Genomic DNA, 17136 nt, shown 5'->3' with positions numbered 1-17136 from the left:
ATCATCAAATTTTCCTACATTATACTCCATGAGCCAACATTTTGTCTACTCACTAGATTTATTGATATCACCCTGCAAACTATATGCATCCCCTTTGTAACTTGCTTTTGCACTAATTTTGTGCCATATGCAATTTTGGCTATAGTACATTTGCTCTATTGTTTAGTCTTATAAAAACAGAACTGCTGCAGTCCACGTGGAACACCACTGATTACTGGATGGCAACTTGAAAAAAAAAACCCATATCCCCACTTGCTGTTTTCTGCTCCTTAGCCAATTCTCTACCTGTCCTAACATACTATACCACTGGCTCTTATCTTATATCAATATTTTGTAAGGTACGTTATCAAACACCTACTGGAAGTCACCAGTTCACTTCTATCCACTCTGGTTTAGGCTTCCTCAATTTCCTAGGCAGCAGGATTCAGTCAAGTCAAGAGATATAGTCTATGCTCGAGCTTACTGGCACAGTAAGCCACGTGCAAAGTCATATACCCCCCTCCTTTCCTAATAAAAAGTGAGGAGCCAAAGGATCAGAGGCCAAAGGATCTACCTGATTTGAGTTTCTGCTAAATTACTGGCAGGTTTCCTCATGGAAAGAGACAGCAGCAGAGGTTATGGTTGATAAAAGTGAGCGGCACAATAATTGTTGTTAGTGTTGTAAATCATTTTTCTACTGTGGTGGACATTCATCCAGATGACTGGGATTGTGTTAACCTAAGTGCAATCTTAGACTAAGTTGGTATCATGGCCTCCACTGATGGTGTTGGAGAAAAGCAAATCTTGTGTTGGCACCACCCCTTCTAGCAGGACCTACAGGATTCTGCCCTCAACCAGTGTACTAGTTTCCCTTGTCTGCCATGTTTGTGCAAATATCACAACTGGTAAGATGGGAGGGAAACTGGGCGGGATAGATGCTAAAGAGTATGGTAGATAATTAATAATAATAGTCGGGAAAGGCAATAAACGCTGGTCCAGCCAGTGATGCCCATGTCCTACAAGTAAATAACAAAAGACATGTTTGTTCAGATACAGCAAGATCATTTTCTAGGCCTCATAGGCCCTGAGAAATGAAACAGTGAATGGCTGTCACCTATTTTGTCGCGTTGAAATGGGCACAGTGCATGTATATGCTCTTTCTATCTGCAGAAACACATCTAATATTGTACACTGTGCTGTCAGTTTTGCAAACGTGAACTAGTTGGGTACGGTCAGTATTCTGCTGTTGCGTACAGCCAAATAGTGATGCTGTTTGATACGATCCCGTAGTCTTTGGGATGGATGGCCTACACTCCTCACTTCACACCTGCACAACACTCATATACCACATTGCTCAGTTGAGAGATAGGCAGAATGTTCCGGCTTTCCTGTAGCATCCTACTGACAAAGACCACATGTATTGCTACTCCAATGTAGCAGTATGAAATAGCTAGCTTCACCTGTCACTCAAACAAACATTTGAGATATTTTACATGTCCAGGATAATCTGAGGTAGACTTCTGAGGTAGAATGGACAGTTTTCAGGGCCAACGTTGACAGCCATAGGACCAGTCACGAATTTGTATAATATGCAGTGGGAAATAATCTGATCTGATCAGGATAACCATTATCCCACAGAATGGCTTTGATGCACTCAGCACCTTCTTCTCATACAGTATTAATATTATTTTCTTGAAATTTCCTGGTAAGTGCAGCACTAAAAACTTCAACAAAATGTGAACTTTTATAACAATACTCTTTGAAGATAATTGGGGATGAGAATTCTTCCAATTCTCCTAACATGCTCTATTGAGATGATATTATGCAAGAATGCAAAGACATCTGATTTATATATTAAAAAATGCAATATTGGAAATAAGTTAGTTTTCACTTCAGCATTCATTAGTATTGAATGGATATCATTCTCATTTTACGCGGTCAGACACACCTTAACTAGAAATAAGGTCGCGCAATTAAAGACTATCTACAAAGTAAGTTCAAGCAAAGTTTTGTAGTCCAACTATCAAGGCCTAAATTCTTTAAGGAGTACCATTCTTAATATATCAAAGTACAGCTTTGTTTTTTTTAAATTCCCATTGTGCATGTCAGACACAGACTGAGCGCCTCATTATTTGCATGCATGAGATCTAACTGTTAACAATAAAGTCTTGGCAAAGTTACAAATGTTATTTTCAGACTATGTAAGTCTGAATCGGTGCTACCACGTAAGTAACATGTTTCTCCTAGCAGATATAAAAATGGTTAGTTGTACAAGAATTAAGTGAGTAATCAGAACTGAGTTTAGACTTTTCCTGCTTGTGCTTCTAAGTTTTGCATTATTAAATATTTCACTACGTATTTAAGTAATTTTTATAGCTGGAGGGAGATCAAGTCCTTGAAACTGAATAATTTGCCAGCAGTATCTATTTCCAGGCTTGACATGAGCTAGATAAAATATGTTAACAATAAGTTTCAATCTCAAGCACAGCAAAACTTCTAGTTCTTACCAGATAAATTTCCCACATAAAGCTTGTGTAAATTTATGGAAATTTCAGAATGAACATTAAATTTAAATCATCCATTAAGCAATGAATGCTTTATAATTCTCAAATGCCAACCCTATGATCCTCCATTTTGGAGCATATACTATATGCTGCAGTGATGTTATGGCTGCAGCATACACAAATTTCTCTGGGATCAACTGTCTTCATAAAGGGCTGCACCATTTTCTGGAAACTCTCCAAACCGCTTCTTTCTGAGTTGCTGCATTAAATTATGCCAAACATCAGAAGAAGAATTTACACATAAATTAACATAGTCAAAAGATGCATTTGGGTTATTCCCACATGTTTAAAATTGAACTGTACCACTAACTGCAAAAAATACTCAACACATTGAGTTAGCAAACCCATCCTTCAGACACTTCCCTCAAAATACTTTTTGATGTGTACACTCAGCAATGGTCTCTCATCCATTGAAGCAAGACGGTTGAAGAATTTAGTTGCAACATGTTCATTCATATTATATATGTATATTTTAACCGTGAAGCTAAAATGTGTAAATAGAATGGATCCTGCTTTAGTCCTAGGTTGGCCATTCTGGTTCAGGTCAGAAATTATTAGCAGCCTTGGTTATATCCAGATGTCTAGATGATCAAAGCTTGTGCAATGACCCCATAATATCTAAATGATCAAAACTTGTGCTGTGAGCCCATAACAGTAAAATATGCAAATAACTGGGTTCTCATTTATATTAACAACTTTTTTTTTAAAAAACTCTTTCATAGAATTTCTTGTATTCTTTATAGGGAAGTGCAGTGGGATAAAGAGGAACCACTTCAAGTTTGCTGAAGGAGGTGCTGTTTTCTCCTTTTTTAAATCTTCTTTTCTTTCTGGAGCTGAAGAATTGATAAGCTGCACGAGAGGGCTGAGTTTGAAAATCAATCAGATTGATGTCGCAGGAGAACTGACAGTTCATTAACGTCTAGACTCTTGTTTATAGTAAATAATACAAAAGTAATTTCAAGGAGGGTAGTCAGAATTAGTTAAGGAGAGCACTGTAGTACTGGAGAAGGAGGGTGTCTCAGATAGTTCAAGGACAGAATTGATTCAGCTGGAGTTAAATAACAAGAAGGATGCAATTACGTTGTTGGGTGTAGTCTGATCACGAACTAGCATACAAGATGTACAGGAAACATTTTGAGGGAAACTGCAGAGCTGTGAAAACATTATTCAATGGCATAATGGGGTTATTTAATTACTAAAAAATAGGCTGGGATAGTGGTAGTGTTAAAGGCAGAAAGAAGCAAGCATTCTTAGATACAGGAGAGTTTTCTACAGCAGTATGGATCCAGTTCAACAAGAAAGAAGGCATTAACAGACTTGGCTCTTGGGAATGAGGTGGGCCAAGTAGTTCAAGAATCATTGGGGATCATTTAGGGGGCCAGTGATCATTGTATTATAAAATTAAAGGTTACAGCTGGAAAGGATAATGGACAATCCAGAGTAAAAACTATTAAGGGGAGGAAGGTATACCTAACTGTAGCAAAAATGGAGCTTGGTCAAATAGACTGGAACCAAAAAGTTGGAAGGAAAATAGAGTACATTCAAAGAGAGATGATTTGGATTTGGGCAAGGAGCATTCCCTTAAAAGTGCGAATGGGACAAACAAATCCAGAGCTCACTGGATTGAGAAGGACACAGACATTAAAACAAAGAAGACAAAAAAAGTGTATTTATGACAGGTATCAGGTGGAAAATACAACTGAGAACCAAGCTGAATGCAAGACATTCAGAAAGGAAGTGAGAACACAAATAAAAGCAAAGAGGAAATATGGAAAAAGACCGGAGAAACGAAGTTGGTTTGGCAGCATCAGTGAACAAAAAGCAGAGCTAATGTTGAGTCAAGTGGCCCTTCATCAGAACTAGACTCAAAATGATAACTCTGCGTTCTCTTTACAGATGCTGCCACACCTACTGAGTTTGTCCAGCAATTTCTGTTCATTTCAGATCTGCAGCATAAATGGTCATTGGATAAACATATGGAAGATAATGGAATAGTGTAGGTTAGATGGGCTTCAGATTGGTTTCACAGGTCGGCGCAACACCAAGGGCCGAAGGGCATGTACTGTGCTGTAATGTTCTATGTTCTATCCGCAGCTCTCTGTTTTACAAAAATAGTAGTCTAACACAACGGGAATTCCCAAAGTTGTGAGGATATTTGAGGTATTAAATGAATATTGTGCATCTGTCTTTACTAAAAAAGAATTACCCAGGCCTTTGTGAAACAGGAAGAAACTCAGTACCTAGAAGGGTCCAAATTTGATTGGGTGATGGTATTGGATAAGCTGTGGTACTTCAGCATCGAAAAGACACCTGGACTAGATGCTGTGCATCTGGGAATATTGGAAGAAGCAAGAGCATAAATTACAGATGCACTGGCCGTAACCTTTCAGTTTTCCTGGATATGGGTGTGGAGCCAGAGGACTGAAGAATGAAAATTCAATTTAAAAAGCTTTTAAGGGAAATCCTGGCAAATTCCTACCAGTCAGTTTAACTTCAGTAGTGGGGAAACTTCTAGAGATACATATTTGGTAGAATCAACAGTTACATGTGAAAATACGAGATAACTATAGAATGTCAGCATGGATTTCTTGAAGAAAAGTTATTTAACTAATTTGCTGAAGTTCTCTGAAGAGGTAACAATAATGGTCGATGAGGCTGTTGATTTGGTTTGCATGGACTTCCAAAAGGTGTAAATTGCTGGGTTGCACAACATAAATAAATGGGACAATAATAGCATGGATACAAAAAAGGCTGAAGGACAGGGTTCCCCAGGGGTTCATGGGGAATCTTGCTTTTCCTGATTTATATCAATTATCTTGATCTGGGGGCACAGGGGAAAATTTTTACATTTGCCGATAAAACAAAACAAAACAAAACAATAACAGGTGGGAGGAATATGTGTATCAATATGAGACACGAGAGAGATCTCAGCTAGAGTACTGCGCACAGTTCAGAATGTCACACTTTAGGATTAATGTGAACACATCAGAGTGAGTGCAGGATATGTTTAAAAGGATGGCATCAGGGATGAAAAACTCTAGTTATGAAAAAAAAGATTGAAGGAGTTAAAACTGCTTTCCTCAGAGAAAAGGCAACATTGAACATAGTACAGTACAGGCCCTTCAGCCCACGATGTTGTGCCGAACTCAAGCAGGAGATTTGATTGATTTTTATCAAAACCAAGAGATCTGAAGAGAGAAGGCAGACAGAAACTCAAACTGATAAGGAACAAGGCAGCACAAATGCAAAATGATTTGCAAAAGAAGTAAAAGTGATGTGAGAAAAAATGTTTTACAGCAAATAGTTTGGGTCTGGATGCATCACCTCAAAGTGAGGTGGAGGGTGATGAAATCAAGACATTCAAGAGGGAATTAAATTATTATTTAAACAGAAATAACGGGCAGAAAAGGGCTGAAAAATAGCATTAATTCATGATACTCATTCGAGCAGCCAAATAGCATCTTCTGCACCATGACAGTTCTGTGATTCTAGGACTCCCTTAAATAAAAACGTTTTGAAAATAATTTAATTCCTCAAAACTTACTTGGATCTTTTGGTTCCTATTTTGTCTATGATTTTATCTTGATGTTTTGCACAGTATAATAGAACTTGAAAGGCATCTTTTTTTAAAAATTGCCATTCAAAACTAGTTTTAATACACTTTATCTATGTAACCGACGGACAAATTTTATTGTTATGCCTACTTTTGTCATTCTTAGCTTGTATTATTTTAGTAAAACAGAGCATCATATCTCTATCAAATATTGACCATCACATATCCACATTAATTAGGGCTAATTTTATGCATCTGAATTTTCTGGATCAAGATTTCAACATTTTCTTCTCCCAATACTTCCTTCACATACATTTTTCTAAAAAAAGGCGTTCTCCACATTCATCCTATAGAGGTAGCGGTATAGTTTGCTGTGTGATAAAGCATTGATGATCCAGTTTTCTCCTGAAGAAAATGCTAATTTCAACATAAAGGGATGTCCCCTAAAGTTAACTGGCTGAAATACAACACCACTCATTACACTACAGCAGTAGAATACAAGTATCAACATATCTGATTCCTACATATTAGTAGGATCTTATGTAGTATTTGAATTTTAAGTTAAAATATCTATCACATACTGTAACAATTAATCTACAAAATAAACTTAAACCACTTCAGTCTTCTATAGAAGAGCTGTGCAAATCCACACAAATTTTCCATAAACAACACCTTGAATATTTATTTAGTAAAACTATGACTATTAAGATTTATCACGAAGAACTACAGACAAAAAAATTCTTCTTCAAAATTTTCTGGCAGCAATTGTTATTTTTGCTGACTTTTTTTGTGAAAATTGGACAGTAGATCAATAAAATATATATTTTAAATGCAAAGCTGTTGTGAAATTGCACTTCACATTAATAGGCTTTGCTCGTTTTAGTTTCATTGAGATTTAAAATCCAAAGATTTCATTTGAATAATATTTCAGCAATTCCTTGGTGGTTAGTTCCACCCTTTTTATTATTTCATACACATCAACACCACTGGAAAAATGCTATTGTTCTTAAATAGCCAATCCTAATACAAGATTATTTTAGTCAATTTCAGATTGAACTTTTCCATTTCATTCCACAGGAACGTGCCTCAAAGCAGGTCTCAGTGAAAGGTTATGAATAGGTCAAATAGATTGGGATCAAAATAATTCTGACTTGCCACTTACAATTCAAGTAAAAGCCCAATAAATAACCTGAGCTTTTCAGACTGAGTCAGATTATAAAGTAACAGGAAAATCAACACATTGTTACTAACATGTAAAATACTTATTCTATTTAAAGCAACATAGTCAATAAATGTGCAAAAATAACCAAGTACAATAACAGAAAACCTGATTTAAAATAAAGACATTTCCAGGAGTGAGACATCTCATGATGTACCCCAATTCTCAGGTATTTTTCCCTCATGATTCAAAGTGAATAAAATTTGAACCTCAAAATGCTAAAATTGCAAGCTGGTTGTGCCATTGCAAAGTCAAAGGAGCACCCGAAACCTGGGGAACACTGGGATATGCAGTTTTCTACTTAATCAATTAATTAAATATTAAAAGCACAGAGGAACATTGGAGAAGGAAATTGGGTGGCCAGACTCAAATCAGATACAAAAAGGAAAACACCAATGAAGTCACAAGAATCCACTTTTTAACTACTCTTTTTTGGGGTGCTTGAAGTTGAGTGACATTGCAGAAACATAAATCTTGTCTCTAAAAGGATCTTTACATGATGAGTAACAGCTCTGAATTTCTACAGCAAGTTTATTTTGTTTTAATACTGCAAATGCAGCAACCTCATTAACCCCAGGGAAGCTGAAAATGAACTCCCATTTTTAAAGAGTCTCTGGAGTAACAAATCACCCAGCAATTTGTGGTCATTTGAAACCCACAAAGCATCTCTTCCTCATCACAAATTACTGGGTTAATCACACACTAATAACAGTGTGCACATTTAACTATAGCTGTCCCCAGATCTTTGGTATATTTTTCTCTTCCTCTGTTTGACACAAAAAAGAATCACAAGTCTGCACTTCTTAACTTGCAATTACAATATCTCCTGCACCTGTTTGTTTTTAAGAGGCTTATGTTACCCTTAACCACTTTTGGCACTTTAAACACTCACAGCTCTCTTTTCCTTGCATCCCATTGCTAATGTTTATATTTCTTCCCTATCTGTGGGATTTTATGCTGTATATTTGCTGTTGACCAAGTTTGCTTCATTTCACAAGTCAGCCTTCCCCAAATTAAAATATTAGTTTCTGACTCATCCTCTCAAACCAAACATGTTCCATCATGTTAGGGTTACTATTAGCTAAATGCTTCCCTACCATTAGAACTTGATTATTTAATTTGTAATACTAATATTGCTTGTTCTCACAATATTGCACCCAAGAAATGTCAAATAAATTCAAGAAACGTGACCATTCAGATCCAGCTGCTCAGCTTCTCCCAATCCATGAGAAAATCAAAGCCTTTATAAATATACACAACAATTTTCTCCCATTGACTTTATTGAGAAGTCTACTGACAACTCCCAATATTCACCCTTTTTTCAATTTCTCAGTTCCACCCAAAGAATTTCTCTAAATTTGGATATGCTCTTTTTTGAATGTTGTAATATGCTCCATCAACGTTACTACTTCTCCATTGTCAATTTTGCTGTCCTTTCTAAATGCTATAATCTGGAATATTTATCAGCCATACTAAGTTTGTAGCCAGGTCACAGAGACTGCTATTGCATTTGGATTTCCAGTTCTAATTTGTTTATTTTATTCCTTACACAAATTTGTGTGCAGAAAGCTTGATCGCATAACAGAAACTTTGGGACTGATGCAGTTTTTGTATGCTTTCAAACCAACATCATCCTTGTTTTTCCATAATTCCTGTAGTATTTTGTTATCTTCATTTTTTCAGATGGCGAAATATTTACATTATATTTAATAACATTTATGACCTGCCATTGAATTTTTTGCCTTCTTATGAAAGTGAGTCCAAAGGTGGAGGAAAGTGAAAATTTACACTACTGGTCATCTGCCAGTTTTGTGGGCATCATCCTGTCACCAGGCCATTTCCCTGGAGGTCTGCTGGCAGATTGAAAGGCTGATCTCATGCCAGTGACATGAAGCCAATTAAAGAGAATTAAAAGCCCATCAAGGATTTAACATCAGAGGCAGATAAATTTTCCAGTTGGTCTCTGTACATCCTCTAAGGTATCAGGGACTAAGCTACTTGCACAGAAGCAGAGTTCTAGCAGCTGACCAGGAGTATGATGGGGGTGGTTGAAATCACACCCCTGCAAACCTCGAGACCTTGCCTGGACCTCCAAACTGACATGGTCTGGCAACTTAAGTATTTTGCTTAATCTAAATTTTTTAAAAAATTTGATGGCATATCGTTTAAGACAGAGGAAGCCATTCTTGTTAGGCACATTCTCTATCTCTTTTTTGGTTTGAAGCTGCTGTTTTTTTCTAGTTGGAGGGATTCCTAACGGCCCACCATTTGAAAGTACATCTCCAATCCTTAATTAGTCAGTGAACTTGTCCACTGGCCACTAATCTGCAAATTTGAAGAAAATTCTTGCCACCTGACTATCTCTCAAATTCTGTGAGATCATGACCTCGAATTGAGTCTGATTTAAGGATCATAATCCAAACCATAACCCAAAAATTCCACTGGATGTTGCTCTCATCATTTTTTAACCTCAAGTATATTTTCTGTTTTACTATTATCTCTGTCCATGTCCTTTCCACTCCCCCCTTTTATTGGTTTATAACATGATGTCTTGCAAAAAAAATTCAAAGGTGTTTCTTTATTAAGGCAAACTGCATTGTGATTTCAAACGAGGGAAGCTTGGCAAACCTACAACAATGTCATAAATGTAGTTCAGCTTAATTACTTTTCATGTTAAAATCAATGCACGTTAGTGTATAGATTGCTTTAAATTAAAACACGTATCCCATCTTTTCATGTGATTAAGCTCTGGACTTTTAAACCAATGCAAATCCCAACACTGTCTCTCATTTATATTTAATTAGCTCCATTGTTTCAGCAGTTCTAAACCAGACTGCTAGAAGTCAAAGATCAAAGTGATATGGAAAGATATATTTTTATCTAACACTTGGATCTACTTTCCTCAAGGTGAAATGGGAATGCAAAGTGGGAAATGATCCAATTAGCTATAGCATCAATTGGTTGAATAGAGATTTACAAGCCTTATGGTGGTCCACATTCTTGGATTTGTTATAATCGGAGAGTCATGACAAGTTGTCTCTCTACTCACAATGTAAAATTGCAGCTTCAGCTGCACACATGGAACTCAGAGATTATTTACTAAGATTGAAAAGATCGCAACTTCATTTTGCTCCCCCGCCTATCGTCTCAGATGAAGAATTGTGCTTAAGAAGTGACAGGAGTGTCACAAAATAAAACATAAAGGGATTTATTGAAGCAGTAAAAAGAAAAACAATAAAAAGTGAACCACATTACAGTGAACAAGATGTTAATCCATCAAAAAACATTTTGCAGAAATGCATCTCATTTTAGATTGTTTACAGTTGTATTTATATGCAGAGATGTCTTGTTACTTCAATACATTAAGTCTAGAAAAAGCATAGGTTATTCTGGCTTGAATTGTAACTCCTAAAATTGCACAAAATTGACAGCAGTCAGTAAAAGGCAACAGTGTGTTTGATAATTGACCCAAAACAGTAAGAAAAATTTGTAATTTCTTTTAAAAAGAGATGTGTGGGATCTTGAACTATTTTAAAGATATTTCAAAACAAGGACTTTTAAGAGTTGATATCAATTGTAAAGGGATCAATTATAATGTTCTTGAATAAGAACAGATAAGATCCATGTGACCTGGTGACTCTTGACCAGAACGTAAGTTAATATACAGAGGCCATGTGGCCAAAGGCAAAGAAGAGCTGCAGATAAAGCGAGAATAGAATAAGGAACTGTGAGTAATACTTTCAACAGTTCTGAAAGCTGCCAATCCAGGGCTAGGACAGGAATTATGAATTTGACTGAATTTTGCTAGTGTCAACCGGGCCATTTGATTGGGTTTACTAAGACCATCTAAGAAATCTGTGCCATCAAGACTGGGCTTGAACCTAGCTAAGGAGGTCTTGTGGGTGTATGTCTTTCAAATGACGTTGAAATCTGGGCACCTTGGCCGAAGTACAACTGCTGCTGCATGTAATTTGAAGGTCAAATTGTTTGAGTTGGGAAATAAATCTTTTACACTCAAGGCTGAGTTAGAGAATTTTAGAACTGCACATGTTGAAACTTATCTGTGGGAATGATGCAGGTGCTAGACATTGCTTTGTTGTATAATCTACTTAAAGTGATATTTATGTTTCTATTTGAAGGTAATTTACCAGTTAATAATGTTTAATTTGCACTGGTTCTGTTTCCGGTAAAATTACAAAATGATTTAGGCAAAACTAGATTATTTTGGTTTCGTTTCTTCACGAGGAAGTTAAAAAAAAGCATTCCATATCAATGAATTAAATCAATTGTGGCAAATCTCTTAAATACTATCTTATACCCTTTCAAGAAGAAAAATCAGCATGCTAATATTTTTGTGGCCCTGTTGGCGGACAGCATTCATATGGTACATAAAATATTCAACAGTATGTACAAATTTAATTTGTATGAAGATTAGCTGCATTATTCTTCTCTGTTCACTTACCTGCTGCGATGCCTGAACCTGCTGTACCACCTGTGTCGGCACTCCAGACTGTGCACCAGCTGAAGAGGAGCTGGATTCTGAAGCTGTCTCGGTTGGCCTCATGTTTGCTTCTAAACAAAAACAGTGATATTTCTTAATACATATTCATAACTTCTGTATTTATTTGAGACAATTTTCTGTTTTTGAAAAACTGAAGTAACAAATTATCTAAGGATAAAAACAGAAATTATTGCAGAACTCGGCAGGTCTGACTGCATCAGTGGACAGAAAACACAGTTATGTTTTGAGTCCATTTTGGACCTAAGTTTCTCCAGCAATTTCTGTTTATGTTTATTTTAGAGGTCTGTAATCCAAAGTTGTTTGTTTAAAATTAAGTAAGGAATTTGTGATGTAGCAGGAACATCTTCAATCCAACACTGTCAATTCACCCATTTAATTCATAATTCATTGTTCCAATGATATCTCATGCAGAACCTTGGCCATGTTTTTTGCCTTATTTGGAGTCAGAGAGATGAACAATGTGAAAACAGACCTTCAGTCCAACTCGTCCATGCTGACCAGATATTCTAAATTTATCTCGTCCCGTTTTCCAGCATTTGGCGCATGTCCCTCTAAACCCTTCAGAAATAGTAGGAACTGGAGATGCTGGAGCATCTGAGATAACAACATGTAGAGATGGATGAACACAGCAGGCCAAGCAGTATCAGAGGAACAGGAAGGCTGACGTTTTGGGGCTCGGCCCTTCTTCAGAACCCTTCCTATTTATATACCCATCCAGGTACCTTTTCAATGTTGTAAGTGTACCAGCCTCGACCACTTCCTTTGGCAGCGCATTCCATACACTCACCACCCTCTGCACGAAAATGTTGCCCTTTAGGTCCTTTTAAATCTTTCCCTTCTCACCTTAAATCTATGCCCTCTAATTTTGGAATCCCCACCCCAGGGAAAAGACCTTGTCTATTTATCTTATCTATGCCCCTCATGATTTTACAATCCTCTGTAAGGTCATCCCTCAGCCTCCAATGCTCCAGAGAAAAAAGCCGCAGCTTATTCAGCCTCTCCCTACAGCTCAAACCTCCAAACCTGGAAACATGCTTATAAGTCTTTTCTGAATCCTTTCAAGTTTCACAACATCCTTCTTGTGGGAGGGAGACCAGGATGCAGAAAGTATTCCAATAGTGGCCTAACCAGCATCCTGTACAGCCATAATGTGATCTCCCAACTCCTATATTCAATGCATTGACCAATGAAGGAAAGCATACCAAATGCCTCCTTCACTATCCTATCCATCTGCAAATCCAATTTCAAGGAACTATGAACCTGCACTCCAAGAGCTCTTTGTTCAGCAACACTCACCAAGACCTTACCACCACATGTATAAGTCCTGTCCTGATTTGCTTCTCACAAGCTAGGGTATCATTTACTAACATGAAAACATAAGAAGTTGGAGCAGGAAAAATCTTATAGCTTATCAAGCCAGTATGGCCATGCTGATAGTCACAACACTAGGCTCAAATTTTATTAACCTAAAGTCATGTATTAATATGACAAAAAAAGTACTGAAATCCAAATCCACTACTGGTGTTATTTCATATTTGAACAGATCATAAAAAGCTGTTATCTTGAAGTAAATATTCTCCATTATGTCCAAAAAAATTATTTTCACTTATTTGCTGCAATTAAAATTAATCTAATTCAGTTTAAATCATATTACATTTATTTATGTTCAAAATTCTACAGATTCTGGAATGATTTCGGCAAATATGAAGTAAGCAAATCTCACCCCAATTTTTAAGAAGGAAGTGAAGCACCTTCAGAATCTTTACCAATAACATTCCCTCCATAAAAAGGTCAGAAGTGGGGATGTTCTCTGATGATGTACGCAACGTTCAGTAGCATTCATGAATCCTCAAAGACTGAAGATGTTCACATTCAAATATCCAAATTTGGGCTGACAAGTAGTAAGTAACATTCATGTCACCAAAGTTTCAGGCAATGATCATCTCTAATAAGAGAAAATCTAACCATTGCCCTTGACTTTCAATTGCATTCCCATTGTTGAATCCCCCGCTAACATCCAGGAGATTACTATTGATCAGAAACTGAACTAGCCATATAAATACTGTGGCTAGAGGAATTGTTCAGAGGCTAGGAATCCTACAGCAAGAGACTCATCTCCTGACTTCCCAAATCCTGTTCACCAATTTTGAGGCACAAATCAGGAGTGTGATGGAATAGCTCCCACTTGCTTGGAAGGGCGCAGCCCCAACAAGACTCAAGAAGCTTGACACCATCCAGGATACAGCAGCCTATTTGACTGACAAACATTCACTGCATCCACCACCAACACACAGTAACAACTGTGTGTTCTACTTGCAAGATGCACTGCAAAAATTCACCAAGGGACCTTAGAGAGAACCTTCCAACTCCATGACTTCAATCGTCAAGAAGAACAAGGACAGCAAATACATGGAAACAGTACCATATGCAAGTTCCCCACCAGGCTCTGCTCCCAGTCCTGACTTTGAAAAATATCAATATTCCTTCTGTATCACTGGGTCAAAATCTTGGAATTCCATCCCTAACAGCAGAGTGGGTAAATGGATGGCAATATCAAAAAGACAGCTCACTACCATCATCGCAAGGGCAATTAGGGATGGGAAATAAATGCTGGCCAAGCCAATGATGCTCACATCCCACGAATAGATTAAGAGATATACATGTTCAGTGATTAACCAGCATGGCCACCAAACTGCAAAATAAAACTCATGATCTATCAAGCTAGGTTTCTCTCGGGGTTCGGAATTGTCCAATATTACCATCAGCTGGGATCATAAGAATACAAATCAGAATGTACACTGCTGAACCTATTCAGTATATCCAGCACAATGAATTGGACGATTATTAAAAGTGCTTTCACCTCAGGGCCAGAAGTAAGTAATGTCGGCTGACAGTCCAGTAAAGTGCAATAGGAGTGAGATGTCAAATAAACACAATTTCTTCTTCTTTTATTGCATTAGAACCAATCAATTATGTCTATAATTTTATCACATTATTTCAAGAATACTGGATCAATTTCTGATGCTAATGCATTATGAGTAACTGAAAATGGAGACAGAATCGCAGTTGCTAGAAATAATCATTCTTTTCACATTCTTAGACTATCCTTAATCATTTCACAGCTCTTGAAGTACCATTTGAACTGTAGTTACTGTTAGAACTTGGGAAAACCTGGCAACAAATTTGCACATAACAAGGTCCACAAAGGTAATGATAGGTTTAGTGTTTACAATAAGTAAGGAACAAACAAGACTCAATGTGATGGCTACATTGTCAAATAACCTACCAAAATTTGTGGTTCATCATCACTTTCTCAAGGATAATTTGGTATAAGAAGAAATGCTAACTAAGTCAGTAACACCTAAATGTCACGAATGAAAAACTGAAAAAAAAGTTAAAAATGACGATTTGGGCAGGATATGAAAGGACAAGTGGCTCCAGGAAGTCACTCACCAGTTAACAGGCAGGATTTTCAGATACAAAGGAGGAGGTAGAAACAGGAAGAAAATTTAAAAAGTAGAACTAGTTAATCACTGATATTATTCCAAACTCTTATTGCACATAACCATTGTTGCAATTTGTAAACATGCTTAAAATTTAATAATAATGGAGTAATTACATTGAAAAAGATTCAAATTAAAAAAACTCCCTGTCCAATGAATATTTCAAAGCACAATATATGTAACCATGTAGACTGTTCAAGAGGGTCAGTTTAGCTCAGTTGGCTGGACGGTTGATTTGCAAAGCCATGCGATATCAACTGCATGGGTTCAATTCTCATGCCAGCTGATGTTACCATGAAGGACTCTCCTTCTCAACCTCCCCCCTTGCCAGAGGTATGGTGGCCCTTAGGTTAAGTGTGTGTGTGTGTGTGTGCGCGTGTCCCTGTAATGAAAGAGCAAGCCCTATGGGCTGGTAAGACGACGACTTTGCTAAAATAGCAATGTTGAAAAGATGGGTTTTAATACCACTTTATTGTTCTGCAAATTCTTGTGTGTAGATCAAGTAGGTAAATGATTTTTCAGTGAAAGTGAGCAATTACAAAATTATTTTAATCTGCAGATCTTTGGTAACATAAAGACATCTGAGGCAGGAGTCTATGCTTTGTACTTATTTTCATTTCCTAAATGATGATAGCCACAAGATAATCCAGGTAGTTAATAGTTAATCTTGCATTCAGTTTTGGATTTGCTTTCAGTGGCCCTCCGTTTTCTATCTGGCTTTGTGTTTTTTTCCCTGTTTGTGGTTTATATCTGTACTTGTGTGCTCAAATCATGTTTCAGTCCAATGTAGGTGGGCACTTCAGGGATGGGAGTACAGCACTTTGGAAGCACTGTCTTTCAAATGATACATTAATTTGCAGGCCCGTCTGCCCTCCCAGATGGGCATAAAATATTAATGACATGATTTAGAAGCTCAGCAGGTGAGTTTTACTCAGTGTCAAGGCCAAAATTTGCACCCCCCCCCCCCAACATTGTGTACAATCAGTTCTGCTATAATGCATGTTCTGTCAACACGCATTGGCTGTAACACAATTAACGAATAGGGGAACACTATTTCTAAAATGTAAGCTTGTGTTGGCTATAATGCAATTCCTTCAATGCACAGATGTGTCGACATCACATGATCATTTCAAGGGATTTATCATGAATACATACAATGTTAGCGCCGAAACAGTCTCCATGCCAGCATCATGATCATTTCGCGGGCTTTGTCGTGAAGTGCTTTCCTGTGAGAGGTACAATACAAACTCCTCCTCCATCAAGTCATCTTGACATTTTTTCAAGGCAGGCTATGTGTTAAATTTACCTTTATTTTATTATTAGATACGAATTAAATATTTATTAAAATTGTGCTATCCTTTATATCAGGCTCGAGTGATTTTTGAGCAATTTTGAGTGATTTTTTTGGTGGTCTGCCCAACCCCACTTTTCCCATAGGTTCCATTATTTCCATAATGCAATGTTGCACAGGAATGCAACTATTGCGTTATAGCAGAACCAACTGTGTAATAGATTATCTGGTCATTTTCTCAATGTTCAAGAGACGCTGAGGTGCGCAGATTGGCTCCTGTGACTGTACTTCAAAAGTATTTCTCTAGCGTTAAAAACACTTTAGAATGAACACAAGAATATGCCACACAATTATTTTTTCTCAGTTTTAACATTCCCTTTAATGACCAGTCTGTATCTCCATGCTGGTAAAATGCAGATTAGTAAAGTTATCATTTCTAATTTTTGATCACCTGTCTCTGCCTGGTCAAAGAAAATTCAAAGTTTAGTTTATGGCTGATCAATGC

General features: G+C 37.1%; 1 protein-coding gene across 5 annotated transcripts in view; it reads right to left on the bottom strand.

The window, feature by feature from the left end:
• The window catches only part of rfx1a (regulatory factor X, 1a (influences HLA class II expression)), a 143013-nt gene that overhangs the window by 82664 nt on the left and 43213 nt on the right, over window positions 1-17136 (bottom strand). For all 5 annotated transcript variants that reach the window (XM_048521819.2, XM_059639820.1, XM_059639821.1 and 2 more), the window contains exon 3: window positions 11778-11887. In XM_048521819.2, the coding sequence (XP_048377776.1) occupies window positions 11778-11887 (110 nt within the window). The remainder of the gene's footprint in view (window positions 1-11777; window positions 11888-17136) is intronic.

Source organism: Stegostoma tigrinum, chromosome 35, assembly GCF_030684315.1.
Source record: "Stegostoma tigrinum isolate sSteTig4 chromosome 35, sSteTig4.hap1, whole genome shotgun sequence".
NCBI lineage: Eukaryota > Metazoa > Chordata > Chondrichthyes > Orectolobiformes > Stegostomatidae > Stegostoma > Stegostoma tigrinum.
This window is presented reverse-complemented; position numbering and strand designations above follow the sequence as displayed.